Source organism: Lepisosteus platostomus, chromosome 4, assembly GCF_059453375.1.
Source record: "Lepisosteus platostomus isolate fLepPlt1 chromosome 4, fLepPlt1.hap1, whole genome shotgun sequence".
Classification (NCBI taxonomy): Eukaryota; Metazoa; Chordata; class Actinopteri; order Semionotiformes; family Lepisosteidae; genus Lepisosteus; species Lepisosteus platostomus.
Genome location: NC_142614.1, coordinates 71,386,410 through 71,407,176, shown reverse-complemented (window position 1 = coordinate 71,407,176; position 20,767 = coordinate 71,386,410). Strand labels below are relative to the sequence as shown.

The window sequence follows — 20,767 nt, the reverse complement described above, 5'->3', positions numbered from 1 at the left end:
TGCTCTAGACTGAAGAGATTTAGCTCCTGCAGCCAGTCCCGAGGTCAGAATTGCTGTTATTCACCTTTAAACTCTTTCTAAGGCTGTCATATCCCTTTAGTGATATGGTGACCAAAGCTGAACAATATGTTAAATGAGTTCTTAGTGCTCTGTAAATCTTGAGCATGTCCCTGAATTTAGATTTCACTCTTTTTGCTGCGTATCTAAGCTTTCCAGTTTCTTTTTTATTGTTGTCCCACATAGACTCTGAAGATGCCATAAAGAGCCTTTCTAGACACCCATTTTTCTTTCATGCGTCTCTTCCTGCAGCTCAGAATCACCCAGGTGATATCTACAGTGCATGGCAACACAAAGACAACTGCAAAAAACTGAAGAATGGTCATGAATTTTTATTTCCCTATTTTGTTATTCTCTCTGAGCACTGTCATTCTGCAGTTTTAATATAATATAAAGGAAAGCGTCAACAGAGCTCTTCCTAAGTGTGTCAGGAAGTGGATTCAGTATAACGGAGCAACAGCGAGTGTGCAGTAATACAGGCAGGGGCAGGAGTACAATATCATTTTATTTTTCACAACAAATGACAACTGCAGTCTAGTTGTATCAGGCAGCTTTAAAAAAGAACTTAAAATACCTGAAATGAAAATCACTGGCAGCAAGACAGTCTCTTACAAAAAAAGATACAAAATACAGGTGTGTAAAGTTAATTTTTGCACATCTAATGCAAATTAGCCACCAGACATAACATAATCAAGTTTACGGAAGCCCTGTCATAATGTTTAAAGCTGGTTTAGTTACGGCACTTATCCAGTTCTCAGCCAGTGCACATCAATAAAAGAAACCACTGCTTGTTAACACTGCAGAGGATTAGCCACCTCTAGCATTCTAGATATAATTAAAGAGATTGACTTTACTTACAAATGAGCAAATGGAGTGACAATCACCTCTTTAAAAAGAATCTGAAACTTATCTAAACATTCAGCAGAGATTACATCACCAGGTCTGGATGTAGTAGCTATAAACTGATTATGAAGCATGATGGCTTATTGTCAAAAAATCATGGCTTATCTCCTAAAAGTCTTCTATCGAAACCACGGTTTTACCTGTAAGTAATCCTCTTATCAAAACCAAAAAAACAACGGCTTTAAAAATACACCACAGCAATCTAAGGTAATCTGGTTTTGAAAGAACTTAAATTTTCTTTGCCAAACAGCCTTTAACAAATTCCTGTGATACTGAACAGTAGATCATACAAGAGGAAAAAATGATTAGCTCCTAAAATCTGCTCTTACCACTTTGTCTGTGACAACTACAGAACAATAATATGCTCACATCCTAATTTTTGATCGAGTGTCCTACAGGATATAAAAACCATGCCTTTAGTGCAGTTAACAGTCTCAAAACCTTACAATGAGAAATGTGCAAGCAGGTTTCAACAGTGCAAGCAGGTTTTTAACAGTGGTTATGCAAGACAAGAGCTCATTAATTGTTCTGTCTCCAGTCCATTAAATTCCTTTTGTCTTGTATGTTCAAGGCTTCACAGAACGCTTTCTTGTTTTTTCTGAAAAACAGACAAATAAGAAAAGTTTTTAACATAATAAACAACATAATTAGCTGTTAGCATCCAGGAACAGATAATGTCCCTGTAGACAGTATCGTTACGGATGATGAGGGGGAGTTGGAAGGACAACAGCAAGAAGAGTAGGTGATAAGTACTCTTGGTCTTCACAAATCCTCTAGATTAAAGACTGTCTGTCTGGAGTAAGGGGGTTATGTCAGCACAAACAGCTGAATTTTTTAAAAGCTGGGACACTTCTGCTATTCTAACCATACATAACAGGGATCCTAGCACCTGGGCACTTATTATTCAGGAAATGTGACTGAAGCTGAGGTACTGTGTGAAACTGAGGAAGTGCAAAGAGGCTACCTTTTTCGATGCAGTGAAATATAAATTTAATTCCATTCATTCTGACTCCCCCAGGAACACAATGTATGTGAGACACAGCTGTCTCTAATGTCTAACATTCTGCTGGCCTTTTTAATTGCTTCCACACATGCCATCTAGAAGATGTATATATACAGTATTGTGTTGACACAAACACCTAGGTCTTTTTAATGAGTAGCCTCTTCTAGATCAGCGTTTCTCATTTCGTGTTTATAGTTTATATTTTGCACTTGTCTGATGTTAACCTAGTCCTCAATTTCATCTGAATCTTTTATGTTCTGCTTCTACAGTGTTTGTTAATCCTTCTGTTCTGGAATCATCTGCACACTTGACTAGTTTTCTAACTATTCCAGAAACTAGATCATTGATATAAATAAGGAAGAACTGTGGTCCAACTTCAGATCCTTCCATTACTAAATAAATCACCCCAATTTTAGCATTCACCCCTTATTGGTATTCACTGGTTTATATACAGTACTGCATTCACCTCATTTCAAACACAGAATGTTTCCTGAATGGGAACAAGTAACAGTTTTATTCCATGCTGAAAAGAGAAGAAAACACAACGTTTCAGCCATGGAGCCTTCTTCACACCTGAGGTGATGGAGCCACCATCCACCTCAGGCACATTTTCCTGTATCTAAAGGTTCTGGCATCGCCTGCAATTATGTCTCCAGTATCTCACACACTGTACACACGGTCCCTCAGGCCACTTCGAAAGCACCCAGAGAACAGCATGTGCAGCCAGTCATCTCATTTACTGTATGCATCTCTGGCAGAAAGCGCACTGCTGCCTTCGTCGGTAACGTGGGTAACGTTCGCTGACCGTTTCAGGGAACATGAAACCAGCAGTTCTCCATTTCACCTGCCCCAGCCATGATTTCACTGACCTATCTGTCTGCATCCTTTTACAGGGATTTCAGGACTTCTACACCAGAAAAACATCAGAAGCCAGTATGATCCTTAAACTTGGATCTCATGTTCTTCAAACTAGAATAGCTTATTACAAATCTAGATCCGTTATCTAAATTAAGAAGAGCACCTAAATTAATACACTACACCTGTAAAGCACAAATAACATTAACATCTTCATACTCATGTGTAAACTGTATCCAACTCTGTAAGATGAAAATACACTAAGCAGCAAGAAACATTATTCTATTTATGCATGTATGATCATTTGAATTAATCGATCATTTATGACAGAGCATGATATGCTCAACTAACTTTGACTGTGGCATAAGACCTAATTCATTTCATTAGTGAAAGATGTTGGAGCACAAGTGATGAGGTGATTTATCCTGCTGAATGTCAAGCCTAGTAAAAACAAATTCAGAACAACACAGAACGGAACTAATATGCCCGGCATTTTAAGAGAACAATGATTTTACTCCATCTGTATTTTTGCGGCTGGACCCTATTGTGTGATACTGCTTACAAAGCCAAGAATCGTGTGAGTGAGTGAGGAGCAGATGTGGTGGATGACAAATGCAGTGTGCAGCATGCATCTCCACTCCAAGCGGGAAGGAGTATCTAGTTGCTATAGAATTTCCATTGCTTGATAGAATATATATATATATAGAATATATTGCTTGATAACATCCTGACTGCACGGCACAACACTAGTGAGGTCCTGGGACTTCCTGTAGGCTCATCCTGATGTGACAACATTCCAGCAGCACAACGAGCATCCGAATGCTGCTCTGAGGAAGTGTCTGAAGAGCTGGGATGACATGTGGCCTCTAGGGCCCAGAGACCAGTGAATAGGCACAGGCTTGTCTCTATTCTCCAGAGAAAAAACAGTATCCCACAACGCAGCACATGCAACCTTATACGACCCTCAGCCTGTACAGCCCAAACTGCTGCCACATAGCAGAGTACCAGCCTATAAATGTCACAGCAGACCTCCTGTTGATCAGCCTTGCGGAAGACAAATGCTAATCAGCTTTACGAATTTCCCCATTTCACTTCAGGATGTTTTTTGCAGTTATAAGTGAGAAGTTTCTTTGGGTGCTCAGTATATTTGTTACTGACTAAACATGCTGGACCGTGATCGTCTGAGTATATGATCATGGGGGAGAATTCAAAATAAATTCTCTTCACGCAGCTCCTTGCTACTTCATAAACTAACATGGATAAAACAACAGGGATAGACAGTGCAACAGGATAAACATTTAATAAGAAGTAGTCTTGGTGCAGGAGCCAGTAAAGACAAGTACATCTTGATATATAAGTCAGGATTAAGCTCCTCCTTCAGGGATTCAGAAATTCCTTCATCCCCCCCCCTCCACATCTTTGGCAAACCTCAGACAACATCCCTGAAGGCAATAAATCTTTTATATTCTCTCTGGAAACCATGGCGTCTAACACAACAGAAAGAAGCTCAAAGAGCATTTTCTAGAATCTATATGAGGGAAATGCAAACAAAGGAAGGATTCAGATCTTCAAATAATGAAAATAACTGAACGGTTTGCATTTTTTGCTATTTTTTTATTGGGATCTGCCCTCCTAATTCTTTCTAATATTTCTCATGTATAATAGTATTAAAATACTTCTATAATTGAATGACCACCTGTAGTACATTTGACAAGAAAGGTAAGATTTACCTCTTCCATCACTTTTTCATTTTTACCCTGTACCCCAGTTTGCAAAGATAACATTCAGCTATAGTCTTTTCAATTACTCTGGAACATAAACAAAAAAAAAAGTAAAACAAAATGATTGCTTTGCCTATTCAGACCCTCTTGGGAAATCAACCAAAATCAAGATTTCCATGGTTGTTACTGGATTCGTAGACCTTTTCTTCAACTTTTGCTGCAGTGGTGTTTAGCTCATTTTCCCAGGGCCCATAGCAGGGCTGTCCAGTCCTGGTCCTGGAGGGGTGGGTCAGTGTGTCTGCAGCAGGGCTGTCCAGTCCTGGTCCTGGAGGGGTCGGTCAGTGTGTCTGCAGCAGGGCTGTCCAGTCCTGGTCCTGGAGGGGTTGGTCAGTGTGTCTGCAGCAGGGCTGTCCAGTCCTGGTCCTGGAGGGGTCGGTCAGTGTGTCCGTAGCAGGGCTGTCCAGTCCTGGTCCTGGAGGGGTTGGTCAGTGTGTCTGTAGCAGGGCTGTCCAGTCCTGGTCCTGGAGGGGTCGGTCAGTGTGTCTGTAGCAGGCCTGTCCAGTCCTGGTCCTGGAGGGCCGGCGTGTTTACAGACTCTCTGAATCTCCTGGAAGCAGCTGCACTTCAAGAGCTCAGAGAAGCGGCACACGTAGTTGGAGAAGAGATGAGCTGGAATGAAAACCCACACACGGACCAACCCTGCAAGACCCGAACTGCCCACCTCTGTTCCACAGGCTGGCCTGAGCCCACCCATCTGGGCCCCCTGCGAGTCCAGAACTGCGGATGTGAAAGAATCTCAGAAGCAGTTGAGAAACAGAGGTCTGATTTCAAGAGCTTAGAGCTTCTGTACAGAGAGAGTGAGAATGGAAAGCAGGGAGAGGGCAACAAATCAGAAGTACTAGACACTCAAAGTATGGAAAAGAAGGATTTTTATTGCCGTACCTCCTTGCATTTACGAGCCCCTCTAGCTCCTTGGACTTCTCCTGGGCTTTCCAGATGATGTCCTTTGGGATCTTGGCCAGTCTGGCCACGTTGAGGCCGTAGCTCCTGGCTGCAGCCCCCTCAGTCAGCTGATAGAGGAAAGTGATGAACTCGGGCTGCATCTCCTCGCTTGGACCTGCAGGGATCCAGAGGAAGCACAGACACCCCGTGACATTTCACCAGTGCGAAGGCAACGACAGGATACACAGGGAAACTCTGTGGACATGCATTTAAGACTGAGATGTTTCCAAAAGAATTCCATTGCATTGACTTCATCCCAAAAAACTTGTATCAGGTGATGTACTTTCTTATGTTCAGGACTAAAAGGGTTCAGTGCTTTCAGTGTAGGACATTACTTTATGGAAGCTGGAAACAGGTTTTATCCTGTCTGGACATTTTACCTCTCTCCCTGACTTGCCTTCATTAAGTATTTGGAAGTCTGGTCTGAAACCAAACTTTCATAATCTAGCTTTTCTACCAACATAATTCTGTTGTATTACTATCTGTGCCTACAATCTAAAATGTATTGTTTCTTCTTATGTTTATTTGCTAAATGTACTTTTTTATTTACCTGTTCTTTTTTGTGTTCCCTAAAGTGATCTGAAATCCCCTTGCGGGGTTGTTACCTAACCATCTGGTCATGAAGACTGGTGAACTATTAAGAGAATCGATTGCTTTATGCACATTGTCTCAAATGGAAATACAGGCACCAACAATGAATCTACTTCTTCATCATTTTAGCTGCTGTTTCCATAGTTGTTACAACGCAGTCTGAAGACAGTGGTACCCAGAAGGACAGCGGTATCAATTCTTCTGGGGGAGATTTGGTACTCCTTGCTTTTTGTGCAGATTTTAAGAAGGGTCCCCATACCGTCACTCTCTGCGTCCTGATCGCTCAGGAGGAAGGCCATGTGGTAGTTGCCCACATGCTGAGGATACAGCCTCTCCAGTTCACACAGCGGAAGGTAGTGGGTCACAAACAGCGTCAGGGATTTGACCTACAGAAAAAACAGGTCCCGTGAGCCACGGAAGGGTGGACACAGCATCTGAGCATTGAATCTGTAGCTGGTCAGCACCTCCCCGACTATTTCTTTGACCTGGAAGATCATGAGCTCAGATCCTAGGAGGGGCACTGCTACTGTACCCTTTAGGAGTGTACTGCACTCAGACAACACCCAACTGTACAAATAGGCACAAAAGGAAACCAGTTTGGATAAAAGCATCAGCAAAATACTCATCATCGTCAAGCGTTAGGTAATGCTTCCAGTTTCCTGGAACTATCCAGGCATCCCTTGCTCACACAGTGGTGCAGAGAGAGGAACAATGATAACAGGACACAGAACAGGTTCTATGTCTTTTCTAATTCATCCAGTTTTGTGCCTAAACGGAAGGCTAGGGATTAGGTATGGGGGCGATTGGAGGCCAACACAGACTGACAGTGCAGATGAGCCAGTGTGTCCATCAGCTTTACACAGACTGAGGCAAAGCAGTGGGATACATTGACAGCAGGACAGGTCTGGGATGATTCCCAGGGCCAGCCACTGAGTGAGGCCACACTGTGTTCCCCCCCTGCAGGTACCTAGTGCTGCCCCTTCTGGCAGGCTCACAGCGAGGACATGGAAAGCAGTCTCGGTATGTCACTGGAGCAGTGCGGCACCGAGAGGCCAGAATGACGACCACACACCGAAGCTCAGCCATGATGTAGCTGAGAATGAAAATAAAAATGATCTAGCAGTGGTCTGTACCACAAAAAACCTGCAGGGACAGCAAAAAATGTACATGTATTATTTTTTTTTTTACTTTTGACTAACTTGTTCATGGAGATACACTCTCCTGACTCAGCAATAGTGAGTTTTACATACTGTATAGTACTTTGCCATTTATATTGAAGATGAACGATATGGCTGAGTGACCAGCAATGCAGAGTTCTAATTTTAGCATCCAGAATTTGTTCAACTAAAGATCTTGAAGAAAAAAGGTCCATAGAAAGATTTATTTAGGTGAGGCATGCATGTAAATATATGTAAAACACACTCAAGATGGTATTTTAACAGCTCTCTTGCTTATGATAAAGAATTTCTGACGTACAGGATGTTCTTGAAATAAACACTCACTGTCGTCTCCATGTTGCCTTCGGGAGTCTTTAAAGTCTACAGTACACAAGAGGATTGATTATACACCTCTTATAAGCAATAGGGAATGGGGAGAAGAGCTACAGCAGGACTTAAGACCTCTGCCTTGGTTGGACAGGGCTCCCGTTGATCTAAGACAAAACAGATGGACAGATCGCTTTCGGAAAAAACATCATAATATTAACTGTTTGTACCAAGACTTGGAAAGTCCAACGCAGACAGACAATTGCCATTACATGAACCTGGTGAGAGATGATGTCGCTGTTGGCTGCCGCCTCACTCAGCTGCAGTTGCCTTATTGTTAAACATCGGAGATGAATTCTGAAAATGATCATTTCAAGTGCAAAAAACTTTTAGCTGTCTCTGACAAATGCTGGTTACTGGTGAGCAGCGAGCCCAGCTCACTAATCTGGCCCCGTAAGAAAAAAGATTTTATCGTATTAACTGACATGTAAAGTGTGCATTTTCAAACCAAATTCTAATCCTATTGTGCTCTTTTGTTCTTTTTTATAATTGCATTCCTCTTGAATGGCTGCGGATGTATATAACTTAGCTCTCTCCTCCAACAGACTGTTCTTATCTCAAGTGCTTATGGTCATGAACCGCTGTTTGCAACTTCACTGGCAGACAGAAAAGAGGACTGGTTGTGAAACATTGATTCTTCACCTTTCAACAGCTGACACAAAACAAGCTTTAATACCTCAAAGTGGGATGAACCTGCTTTCACAGCAGAGACTGACTCTAAAATAAAGACCAGGCCAGTCTGTTTATTAACGGCGTTGAGGGAAGTGAGCCAGCACGTGCTGCTTACTATGCAGGACAGAAGGAGAGGCCTGCGAATTCAGACCCAAGAAACAAAATCCCAACAGATTGAATAATCTGAAAGAGTGATGCTTATCACAGTTTAAACGCTAACTAACGGAACCTGAAAATCTCTTTTACGTCAAAATGAACCACTATGTATTGCATCCAGCTCCCTTTCCAGGATGGCACTGGGAATGGAAGAAAAGCCTTAAACGGTGAGAGGTGGAGGAACCAAATCACTGTACCGGTTGCTCACTTTTAATGTTCTGTATGACTGTGCAACATTTGAATTTCCCAGAATTTAACAGGACCTTGCACTATTTCAAAGAACCATGCTGCTTAGAGTAAAATGTGTTGCAACCCTGATGCGGTTTTCAAAACTTTTTAATGGACATCCTTCAACTATCAAAATGATGATACCCAGCAAACATCTTCTCTGGATTTCCCAAAAGGCTTATTATAATTTGAATGACTTTCCCAGTGAGTTTTTATCCAAACCAGAGTGCCTGTTATAGACACCAGGGTCTATTCTCATGAATAACAAAGAAGTGTGTCAAAGAAGTTCAAGTAGGGAGCTGGGTCAGCATGCGTAGACTGCAAAGGAACAGGTAAAAGTTTATTCCATGCTGAAGAACACACCTGAAGAGGGCTCCACAATGGAATAAACCTATACTGTCGGCCCACAGATGATGTGTGAGGGCACCTTACCATCCCCAACACAAGTCTTACAGGTCCCAACAGGTTCATGAACAGTGCACATAAATATGTAAATGTTCCTGCCTGTTGAAGTGTGCTTGGGCTCTGAAAAGCAGCGATAATCTTTCCAGCAAATTGCTGTTGTGCCTCTGTTTCACATGCAGCGCAAGTCCTTTGCCATGGCAACCGACATTTTCCCTTATTTCACCTATATGAAGGTTTCAAGTCAAGGCTACTCAACACACAGCTCTGGCTTCCATTAGAGGTGGAACCAACAACTCCTTATTTATGTAGCTAAATCCAGGAAAGATACATTTAAAAACATTACCAGGAGCCATGCCTATAAATGGAATGGATATGAAAGATCACATCGACTCGATGACCGCAAAGTTAAATGTGCCGATGTCTATAGCCCTCATTTAAAAATCATTGTATTAGAGCTACTGTTTTAGACATAATTGAAGGAGAAGAGGTTTTTTTCCCCAAAATGAGTCAGACATTTTCATTCTGACTGATGGGTTGAATAAGGTCCTCTCGTTCGGAAATGTCTTATGTTCCGATGCAAACCAGCAGACACCCAGAAAGCTTTCCTTCTGAATCCCCGTTCACAAGGACCTAATCTTATTTTATACAATTAAAACATCTTCTACCAGTTTTATGAAAAAAGGCATTGAACCACTGAGGCCATGCACGATCTTATATAACGGTACTCAAGGTTGTCCCTCAGCACCTCTCCCTCTGTTGCCCACAGACGTCTCAAAATAAAGCAGCCATACATGTTTATAAAGAAAGATGCTTGAAAACTGGAAAATTAAAATCTAAAACTCTGAAAAAGGGACGATGTTTGACAGTGGCTTTAAATAACTTAATGAATGATAACTTACAACATTATTTTCCCTGCTCTTTAATCACATGATAAAATAACATGCTGTGTAAGACAAAATCGGGTTCTCTGGTTATCATTCTGAAAGCCCACACTTTAGACAATTTTTGTGAAGCCATTCTGCCACATTAGCTAAAAAAAATATAGGTCCCAATGTGTCTGACCACAAGCTCCTCAACGACATTAGTTTTTATAACCAAACATCTATAAATATTTCTGTTTCTTCCAACAGACTGATTAGATCACTTAAATCACCCAGGCAGGGAGCAGAGACAAATCTAATTCCAGTTAAATGCACTGCGAACTGTCGACATTAAAATTAAATGAAAAAATAAAGATCAGGAAGGCGCGGCCTCCCTTGCATCACATTGGCAAAACAAGAAAGTTGAAATGATGACTGCGGGGCTTCTAGAGGTCTAGTGCTCTGGGCGATAATTGTGTTGGAATGGAAGTCAGAAAGGGGTGAGAGAAAATCTGCAGTACCAGCCACTGGGAGAGTGAAAAATGGAATCCAGAAAAATCTATTTCTCGTTGAGAAGGTCAATGGTTATTTCCATATACACCATTAACTGATGCCAATTTCCTTTTCCACTTTGCAGTTTCGTACAGTTTGTCCATATTACCCCGTATTCATATCATTTACCCCATTGTTATATCCATATTATTCACATTACCCCACAGCATTCACTGCAGATATGATGGGTCAGAACCCAGGCGCAAGAGACTGGAGACTCCTAGAGAAGCCCAAAGATAACCCACTGTTCGACGACGGTAACAGAGTGAATGTGAAAGGGGAAAAGGCCCTAATTAGGGGCGGAGCGGTGGCTCTGTGGCTACAGATCTACTCCATTGGGCACCTGAGCAAGGCCCTGAACCCCAACTGCTCCAGGGGCGCTGTACAATGGCTGACCCTGCGCTCTGACCCCCAGCTTCTCTCCCTGTCTGTGTGTCTCATGGAGAGCAAGCTGGGGTCTGCGAAAAGACAAATTCCTGGAGACAAACTGTATATGGCCAATGAAGTGATCTTATCTTATCTAATGAAATAATTCACTTGAAGAGCTAGCAGGTCAGCAGGCTAGAAAACAAAAGGCGCGACAGTCCAGGGAAAAACGAATCTGTCCACCGGCCAGAGTCGGGGAGCCCAACGGACCAGTCTATCAAATTATTTGCTTAAGTGCCGAATGTCACAATGCATTTTTGCTAAATTAAATTAAAAGAGAGCTAGCGTTCGTTGCATGAAAACAGCCGATCCTATTTCAGTAATGATGTTTGAAAAGCAGATATCTGCTTTGTCATGTTGCGTCTGGCAGCCCGATGTGTTGTTGTGGCTGATCTGCAGCCCTTCATCTTGGCGCACCGTCACCCTGGGGTGCCCTGCGCCCACACCCCTCAGAAAGAGAGCTCTCACTGGCACACACCAATTAAGACGCACTAAACAATACCTGTTTGCAGAGCTCCATAATGGGCTCTTTACCCTGCACCTTCCCCAGGGCTCAGCCTTCATCACGCCAGTAATCAGTGGCTGGGGACCCTAACAACAGTGACAAAACAACTTCTCCGTTGCCCATCTGCACCGAGCCCGACACACCACATGTGGCTTCTGCAGCATGTTTGCTCGGGGGTGGAGGCTTCATTTTTAGCTCGACTGTATCTCTGTGAGCCTTCACCAGGGATTCCCTGCCAAAATCGTAACGGCGTGCAACAGTACAAACAGCGGGTCGCAGATCCACTGTATATGGCGAGTCAATTTTTATACTAATATTACATTTAAGAATAAATGACTGTTTTTCACAAAGGGATGTGGAACAAGCTACCCAGCCATGACGACAGGATGATTCTTTCAAGAAACAGCTGGATGGGATAAGTGGATCTCTTTGCTACTAGTAATCAAATGAGCTAGATGGGCCAAGTGGTCAGCTGTTGTTAGCAATCGTCCTCAAGTTCTCCAAGGAACGTGCGACGACCAGATTCCTTGTTTGTATCTCACTGCCCAGGCACAGAGAGGAGCCTCTCTCCCTTAAGTGTGTTGGGGTGCTGTAGCTCACAAACTGACTGGTTAGTACGGGCTCCCAGTGCAGGCCTCAGCTGTCTGGCTAAAACTGAGACAGGGAGGGTATTTGCTTGAGGATGTTGAATACTTGTCTGAGGGGATCTGATCCAGGCCTGGTCCAAAAGTCTTTGACAAAGTCAGCCGAGAAGGAGATCTTCAGAATGAACAGTGAAAGTGAACTAGAGGAAACAAGGATACTATGTGCATTTAAAGGTGAGAATAGGGTCAGTTCTTTGCACAAAGAGTTGTGGGAAGAGTTGAAGCCGACACCCTGGTTTCTTTCAAGAGACTTTGATCCATTAATTACTACCAAACAGGACAAATGGGCCGAATGGTTTGTACCTTCCTTATGTTCTTAAGGGTGTCTGATGAACTCTGGATACAAAGAAGCGAAATATGAAATATGGGTCAGAGCTGGACAATGACATTGCCCCAGTGCCACTGCCAGCACCACATTCAGACGGAGGTCAGGAAAGGTCATGTCTTCTGAGTACACCTTTGAAAGTGCAAAGGGGACTCTGCACTTTCATCAATAGGACAACATTAACATTAATAATAATAATAATAATAATAATAATAATAATAATAATAATAATAAAATGTCCCATCTTGTCACAGGTGAAAGTTATACATTTCAGTAACACTGATGCATGGCCACTATTTACAGATCTAAACTGGACTGGTTCCCAGCTTCAAAACTCTATGAATATATGAATATGAACTCAGCATACTGCATATTTGCATGCTCTGTGCAACTATGTTTGCATGGTTTTCCAGCTGTTTAATGTAGTCCTGAACTTCCCTCCCCTTCCTTTACCCTGGCTTGTTTTTAATTAACAAATAAGTCTAAAAAGGCAAATGAAGTAAAATTAAGTAAAAGCAACCGAACATTTATCATCAATAAAAACAGAGTTGTAGGAAACATGAACTTGTTATACAAGTAATACCTGCTTGAAACCCAGGTGCTCAGATCACTTTCTCATGCAGATGGATTGAGTGCACCACGCTTGCATAATGCACTTCATACGTGTGCAGTGTTTTCACCCACTGAGCAAGTCTGAAAAGGGTTCAGGAAATCCTCATTTCACTCCCTTTGATTAAATTGCAGGAGCTGAAAGGCAAACACTTCATATATCCTTTACTTCATGCGCATACTGTTCCATAAAGAAATTTCTGACATTTTTTTGACTGCACATAATTATTTAGTCTATAATGAGCCTCTACTTCAGAACCTCCTTGAGAGGAATATCAGCATATCTCCTGGGCTCTTTTATGTCCATAAAACAAATGACTGTAACCATCTGAATGACATTGTTATTGCACACAAGTACCGTTTGCTGGTCCCTCAACTAACACCACTGATTCAGGATTCATTCCCTGCTGGGGTCAAGCCCTCTGGATGTGGGCTTGCTATTCTCGAGCTGTGCACGGCAAGGTGGTCTCTTTGCCTTCATTGATTCATTAATATTTCGACTCAGCAAGCAAATCTTTGCAAGCAACTGTCAATTCGGCCACGATGAAGTGTATTTCTTGCTTCGCATTTTGCTTCTCCTTCCTGCAAAAGGAAGAGAATGAACTAGGGATGAGGCCGGCGTGAGGAAACGATTAGATTAGATTAGATCAGTGAAGGATCTGTCAGGATATAACTGCAAATGGCCACAGTCTAGCTTTAATGATGTAATTTGTCAAGATCAGAGTCAAGGCAAATCTTAAGACAGGTTCTTAGGAGGTTCAAACGAGAGGTGGCCATTCGGCTCATCTAACTCATTTGGTAATCACTAGCTGATTGATCCATGGTCACTGATCTTGAAAGAAACAGGGCTACCGGAAGAAACAAGATGGCTGAGTAGCTTGTTCCAGACTCCCACAGTCCTTTGCATCAAGTGCCTCCTGTGCCTGGTGTTGAATGTGCTGGGCAGCGTGTTCCACACTCGAGCAGTGTGCCCTCTGTCTGTGCCCCCCTGTGCCCCCTGTCTGAGTTCTCACTTCTCTGATGAAGTAGTCCAGGGTGGCGTAGGCGATGGCGGTGCCGTCGTGCGTGCTGGTGCCGCGCCCCAGCTCGTCCAGGATGACCAGGGACCGAGACGTGGCTCTCTGCAGGATCTCCGAGGCCTCGGACAGCTCCTCCATGAAGGTGCTCCTGCCCCTGGACAAGTTGTCGGAAGCACCCATCCTGCGAAGGAAAGGGAGGTGAACAGATCTGAGCTCGAGGAGAACGTCTTCCCCAGCTCTCACCATTAAAAGCGCCAGCACTGGGGGGAGGGGGGCAAACTGCTCTTACCTTCCACACGCAGTTACAGGTCAGCACAACACTGCAAAATCAGAAAGAAGGCCGACAATTCTACCTTCTGCAAAAGACATGACCCCAGTTATATCCAGATCTTGCTCCATTGCGACCTTTAGTGAAATACAGACTGCCACTGAGGATAACAGAAGCTCAGAGATTTGTCAATGATTAGATTCTTTCATTTTTCATATCAGTTAAAATTTAGAAAGATACCAGACATCTTGCGCACTTATTTGTGTGTTTTCCAGAGCAGCCGAGACCTTAATGCTCTTCTCAAGACTCTACCCAAGACTTTTAAAGAAGCTGAAATACCAGCCACTCCACTCGCACACATGGATATTCATCAACACTGCTGTTTCTTCACAGCCGGACACCTATTTTAAAACAAGACCCACACTACCGGTTACCTCATATCCAGGGAGGAAAGAAAAGAAATGACAAAACGGGGTCAGTGTGGGATTTAAAAGCTCACACCTGGCTTTCTTTTCTTGGGCTTTGACACTGACTCTGACCTGCCAATCCAATTGTACATCGAGCAGAAATAACTACAGGCTAAAACAAATCATTACAGCTCCCACATAAAGATAAATTCAATCAGACAGGCTGGTTAGAAGGATGAACTGTTTTCTTCGTGTCCTAAGAATAGCAAAAAAAAAAAAAAGGAATTTCAACTTTTCTCTTCTACTAAAGACCCAAAGTGAGAGAACTCATCCACAAGACCCTTTGTGCTGTGAACATACTGACTCCCCCAGGCAGTGCTGGCATGCAGGGGGAGAAGACTGGTTTCTGCATATCTCTGTTCTCCTACACGGGGAAAATGATTTGAACAGAAGGGACATGCACAACACCTACTGTACCTTGCCCCTGTTCGAAAATCTTTCAAACCTTCTAAAACAATTTGTTTGCACATTTGCCAAAACTGTTGGTTTAGTCTGTTACATAAAAGTACACCAGTGCAGAGCTTATGTAAAATACAGATCTAGAACACTACCGAAATCAGAAGGGACAGCAGTCTTATTCTGAACTGGTCCTCAAATCTGTGGTTTTTTAAAAGTGTTAAACAATTCTGAAAAATACTTCTGCATAGCATTAGCGTTAGTGATCAAATCAAATTGTTTTTTTTTTAAATGCTGCCACTATGGGTTACATACTAAAAAAAAATGTGAGCTTGCCGTTTAGCTTGAGTCTACTGTATTTCATTCATTTAATTATCCTTGAGCAATTAAAATTACAAGTCAAAGATTCAGCACACAACAATGTGACTCAGAGAATAATTTAGTGCTTCATTTCTTTTAACTTTACATACATAGTACAGACGGAAAAGAACCACAATTATCATTTCAATATGTATTATTTTCCCTATCAGTTTAAGCAATGAGTATTTTTACTAAAATCCTAAATCTCAAAATAAGGAAAACAGACATTATTGAAAATGCAACAAATGCCACTTTATACAACATTGGCAAAATGCGTTTACCTTGAGAACAGAGATTCATATTTTACAGCTATTTTATATGCCAACACCTTTGCAAAATGGGGAGGTTAAAAGTAACAGCATGCTACTGTGGAGCCCTGTCCCCTGTAGTGATGAAGCAAAGTTGGATGTTGACCACCCAGGAGGACACAAGTGAAGAAGTGTGGAGCAACACAAACAGTTGCACTGGTGATTTACGTGTGCTAATACAAAATGAAAAGGGGCACATAATACAAAATGAAAAGGGGCACAGAACGCACCTGGAGGGGACGGAGAGAGTCCTATTGCCTGAACGCATCAAAGTCTCTGAAGACGCCAAACATGAGCTCTGCAAGCGGCAAGCTCAGGTACATCACAGGAGGACAGCGGCCACCAAACCAGCATGATGCCATCGCTACACTGCAGTGTGAACGCTACAGTTCATGTTCAAGTTTATTTGTCATTCCAGCCATATGCAAGTATACAGTGGAACGACATATCGTTCCTCCTGGCCCACGGTGCAGATACAGACAGGACACTGGCTCAGACATTGTAGACAGGGTCCACATAGTGCAGAGTGCAGATAGTGCAAATTACAAGGCAAATACATTACACAATATACACAACACACTGGGGGATTTATACCCTGTTTCTGGAATTGGGGTGGGTGCAGGTAGATTCCAGGGTGTTGAGGAGCCTGACAGCCTGTGGGAAGAAGCTGTTCCAGAGTCTGGTGGAGCTGGCCCGTACACTGCGATATCTTTCCCCAGAGGGTAGGAGGGCAAAGAGTTTATGGGAGGGGTGGGAGGGCTCATCTACTATACAGTATACAGAAACCCTATTCCAGGTGCTGAAGTCTAATCGGGCGGGATCCAACTCCAGATCTCCGTGTTTTGGAGAGTGACACTGAATTGAAAAACCCACAAAATCCGATTGATACAGCTGTAAAAGACGCAGTTCCTTTACCGTGTGAGAACACGCTGTAGGGCTCATTTGGAACAGACGGGGTTTCGTGGTCTGGGGTGCTGGCACTCTAGCCAGGGAAGAGCACTGCCTGGATTCGTCAGAAGGGGCTCCGTTCCAACCGAAGCGGAGCAAAGCTTATGTAACTGTATGCGACTTGAATTCTCTGCTTTATTTCTAAAAATAAAATTTGATGATAGGTGTTACATAAGACATTGATGCATCAGGGAACTGCTTTCAAAGCAAACAGGGCGGACATGTACTGTATGGGTTTTGTGTGGGTTACATTTCTAACTAGTCGACCAGTTGTCTAGTTTATCCTTACCTATCCCACACTACAAAACTGGAAGCTGTTCTGCCTCTAGCGTAACAGTCCATGTACTGTAAGTGTTAAAATAATTAACAATTACTACACTGGACAAGTAGCCTGTTGTTACGGGACTGTTTTCGCATGCCTTAAATATCAAGTGTTAAATATATGTGCCCAAACTGTACTGCTCAAAAATGTCCTTGGTTAAGTGCATTTATTTGGTGCTTTACATCCCAAAGTGCTTTATATATAGAAGGAGACCCATGTCGTCCCCCACTGAACTACAGCCACCTGGGTGACATACAGCTGCCATTCTGCACCAACAGCCTCAGCTGGGTGACATACTGTACAGCTGCGATTCTCCACCAGCAGCCTCACCTTGGTGACACACAGCTGCTATTCTGCACCAGTAGTGCTACTGCGCAGCACTTCAGGTGGGAGAGTATGATATTTCCTCCAGGTTTTAAATAGGGGTGAACTACTGTAAAGGTAGGCCAGCTTGTGCAAGCCCAGAGTGGAATGAACCCAGGACACCCAACTTAACAAACCTACAATACTCTTCCAATGGCCATGGGATCAGTACCTCGATTTAACTGACTGATTGAACCCCATGTACAGGTATAAGAAATTGATATATTCTTGCATTTAGATAGCCTTTCGCATTTCGGAGGATCTAAAAGCACATTATATGCACAGGAATGGAGACGTATGTAACCCCTACACACCAGGAGCCCCACTAGAGAGCCTGTCAGGTGGAGGAACGAGAAATTATTACGGCAAACGAATTAAAGGGGAGATCTGGAGGGGAATCTAGGCAGGGACACCAGGGTTAATACCCCTATTCTTTCCAATAGTGCCACAGGATTGCAAAGATCTGTTTTTTTCTTTAAAACAACTCGTTCCCAGATCTGCTCAGGTTCTGTGATCCAATATCATTAGGTGAAAAGAGCTGTAATGTTTCCCCTCTATAATGTATTTTTAACTACACTGCCGTGTAACATTTCATTCATGTGGATTACCAGAAAAACAGTAGGCTTTTCAATGACATGCATGAAGTAGTGGCTATGATGATGCCTTCAGGGATTCACGAAGATTACCAGTATCCAAGGCTTGAACTGTCATTTACTAAGGTGATCAGAACCATCAAAGATCGAAACTTAACCTTGTTACATATTGATTACCTGTTAAGATGTTAACAACTGAGGCAGCTGTCGATTCTCTAGGAATACGACAACGAAAAGTTTATCAGAACTGCTGGACAGGATTAGCAGACCGGGGAACTACAAGCTAGAGACACATCTGGTCACCCCAAGATTGAGGTTTCAAAAGAATACTAAACAAATTCCGAACTACAATCATAACGCAGAGATAAGAAGACAGCACTTCATGAATGATTCTATAGGCAGACCCAAAAAAATGGGAAGCAATAAATTGTCAGTAAAATGCTCTCTTTTGAAAGTGACCTGTTAGGCAGAATGATGCCTGTGTAATGTGCTTGCCATGCTTTCTTTCATCAAGAATAAATTGCAAGAGAATCACTGTTCAATTGCAAACAGCACCCTGGGGAAAAAAAGGATCAAATATTATTGAAAGGGAAGTACCAATAATTAGTTACCATATTGACAGGGTTAGTTTTTCTGTACTAAAGATGCAATTGTATACCTAAAAACAATGTGCCCTGGTGCATCAGATTCAAACAGGAGGATAACCCTGCATTACTGTATGTCAGTCTGTGTTGCTGTTTATCAACAGTTTATTGGGAAAATAAACCAGTTCTGAGGAGATCTCTGCAACACATGCACTATGAATAACTAAAAAGTGCTGATTTCTCTCTTTCACAAAGCAGTGGATAGCAACAACCCACATCTGCTTAGCAACCCATTTCATGAAAAGGAGAGAAGGAAGAATAAACATAAATTAGTTATTAGTGGCAATTTTGCTTGATCTTCCTTGCATGAAAGGGTAAGGATTTAGAGTGCCTTGGTTTCAATTGAAATAAATGACACGTTTCCACCGATGAGACCATCCACTTATCACTAAACACTAGGAAAGTGAAAATCCCAGCCTGAGACGATCCAGGCTCCATCTCATTCTGCCTCAGCCTTGAACGGTTCAGTTCACACTTCATATTTTCTTGAGCACTGTATGTCTGAGATAACCCAGCATGTAGATGAAAACTGTTAGTTCAAACCCCGTCATAAATCAAATTGGGAACAGACACTGAATATAGGCTTGACTCAGGAAAGGCCATTCATACACTGGGGACATTGCACTGGGCAGAGGTTCCCAAACTGCAGTGCATGTTTATCAAATATCACTGCTACCGTACCAGCTGAGATTCCTCTCTTCTCTGACATGAGACTCAATCTGTAGCTCTAATCAAAGCAAGCTGGAGAACAAACCTTTGATTTTCAAGCTCGTGCACACTGACTGAGACCATCACTATGCATCTGTACCCATTTTCTTTCACTGACATGTTGGAATTTTATATTCAGCTTGGAAGGAACCCCCTAGCAATAAAGTGGTACTTATCAGTTGTGTAAACCTTGGTATTTTACGCATCTTATCTGTCCAGTCCTATGGTGTTTACAATACAGGGTGGAGCGGTGGCTCTATGGATAAGGATCTACGCCTGTGACTGGAAGGTTGCCGGTTTGTATCCCGCGGCCGGCAGAGGAATCCTACTCCGTTGGGCTCCTGAGCAAGGCCCTTAACCCCAACTACTCCAGGGGCGCCGTATAAATGGCTGACGCTGTGCTCTGACCCCAAGCGTCTCTCCCCGTCTGTGTGTCTCATGGAGAGCCAGTTGGGGTATGCGAAAAGGCAAATTCCTAATACAAGAAATTGTATATGGCCAATAAAGTGATCTTATCCTATAAATAAGCCTCATTCAATCAAGCATTGTCTCTTGTCTAAGGCAATGCACAATACAACCCAGTGTGGGATATCAGTTGCAAAACCAATCTTTTCCAGAATATTTCAAGTTGTCTTTCATTTAAAAAAAAATTATTTTGCATGGTAAAAAAGTCAAAGCAGAAAAATAGTGCTTTAAGCATACAGAACTGTGTATGATCCAATGGGAGTATGATATAAGCTTAGTTTCATGCTCAAAGTACAGCAAGAGACAACTGCGCTTGCAGCTCCTCACTGCAAAGATGTCAAGATCAATTCAAAAAACACCTGCGGATCAATATCATGCACATCTTTCTTCTTTATTTACAATTTTGCCCTCTGCATATAAAAGAGTATTTATTGGACGTTGAAACTTTATCAAATCAAGCACGTGGTCAGCATAAAAAAAATCTGCAAATAGACAAAATTTGTAGAGGTGGAAAAAAGGCTGGACAATTCATTAAGGCCTGCCTGGACACCACAAATCATCAATCAGAAGATCACTTCTGAGAACACTACAGTTCCACAGCTACAGCAGCAATGGCCTCTGCGTTCTCCTTATATATTAGATCAGGCTGGCCTTCCTGAAACAGTTGTCTATCCTTAAAGGCACATCGAAACAAGAATTGCATATTTGCATTGCAGGAAAGAGGAAAATAGGGCATACAGTAGCTTAATTTCAAGTTGTTTTTTACACCCAGCACTCTTATTTCCAAAAGACTGCTCTTCTAACTGTATGCAACACAAAAACCAGATCAGATATTTGGAGTGATCTGG

The 20,767-nt window shown here is 42.6% G+C and overlaps 1 protein-coding gene across 1 annotated transcript in view; it reads right to left on the bottom strand.

The window, feature by feature from the left end:
- Nucleotides 1-543: 543 nt before the first annotated feature.
- Nucleotides 544-20,767, bottom strand: part of msh3 (mutS homolog 3 (E. coli)) — a 108,897-nt gene continuing 88,673 nt past the window's right edge. The window contains exons 21-24 of the mRNA XM_088630607.1: nt 14,072-14,258; nt 6,392-6,518; nt 5,482-5,656; nt 544-1,558 (exon numbers count right to left, since the gene is read on the bottom strand). Of these exons, the coding sequence (XP_088486733.1) occupies nt 1,480-1,558; nt 5,482-5,656; nt 6,392-6,518; nt 14,072-14,258 (568 nt within the window). The 3' untranslated portion in view covers nt 544-1,479. The remainder of the gene's footprint in view (nt 1,559-5,481; nt 5,657-6,391; nt 6,519-14,071; nt 14,259-20,767) is intronic.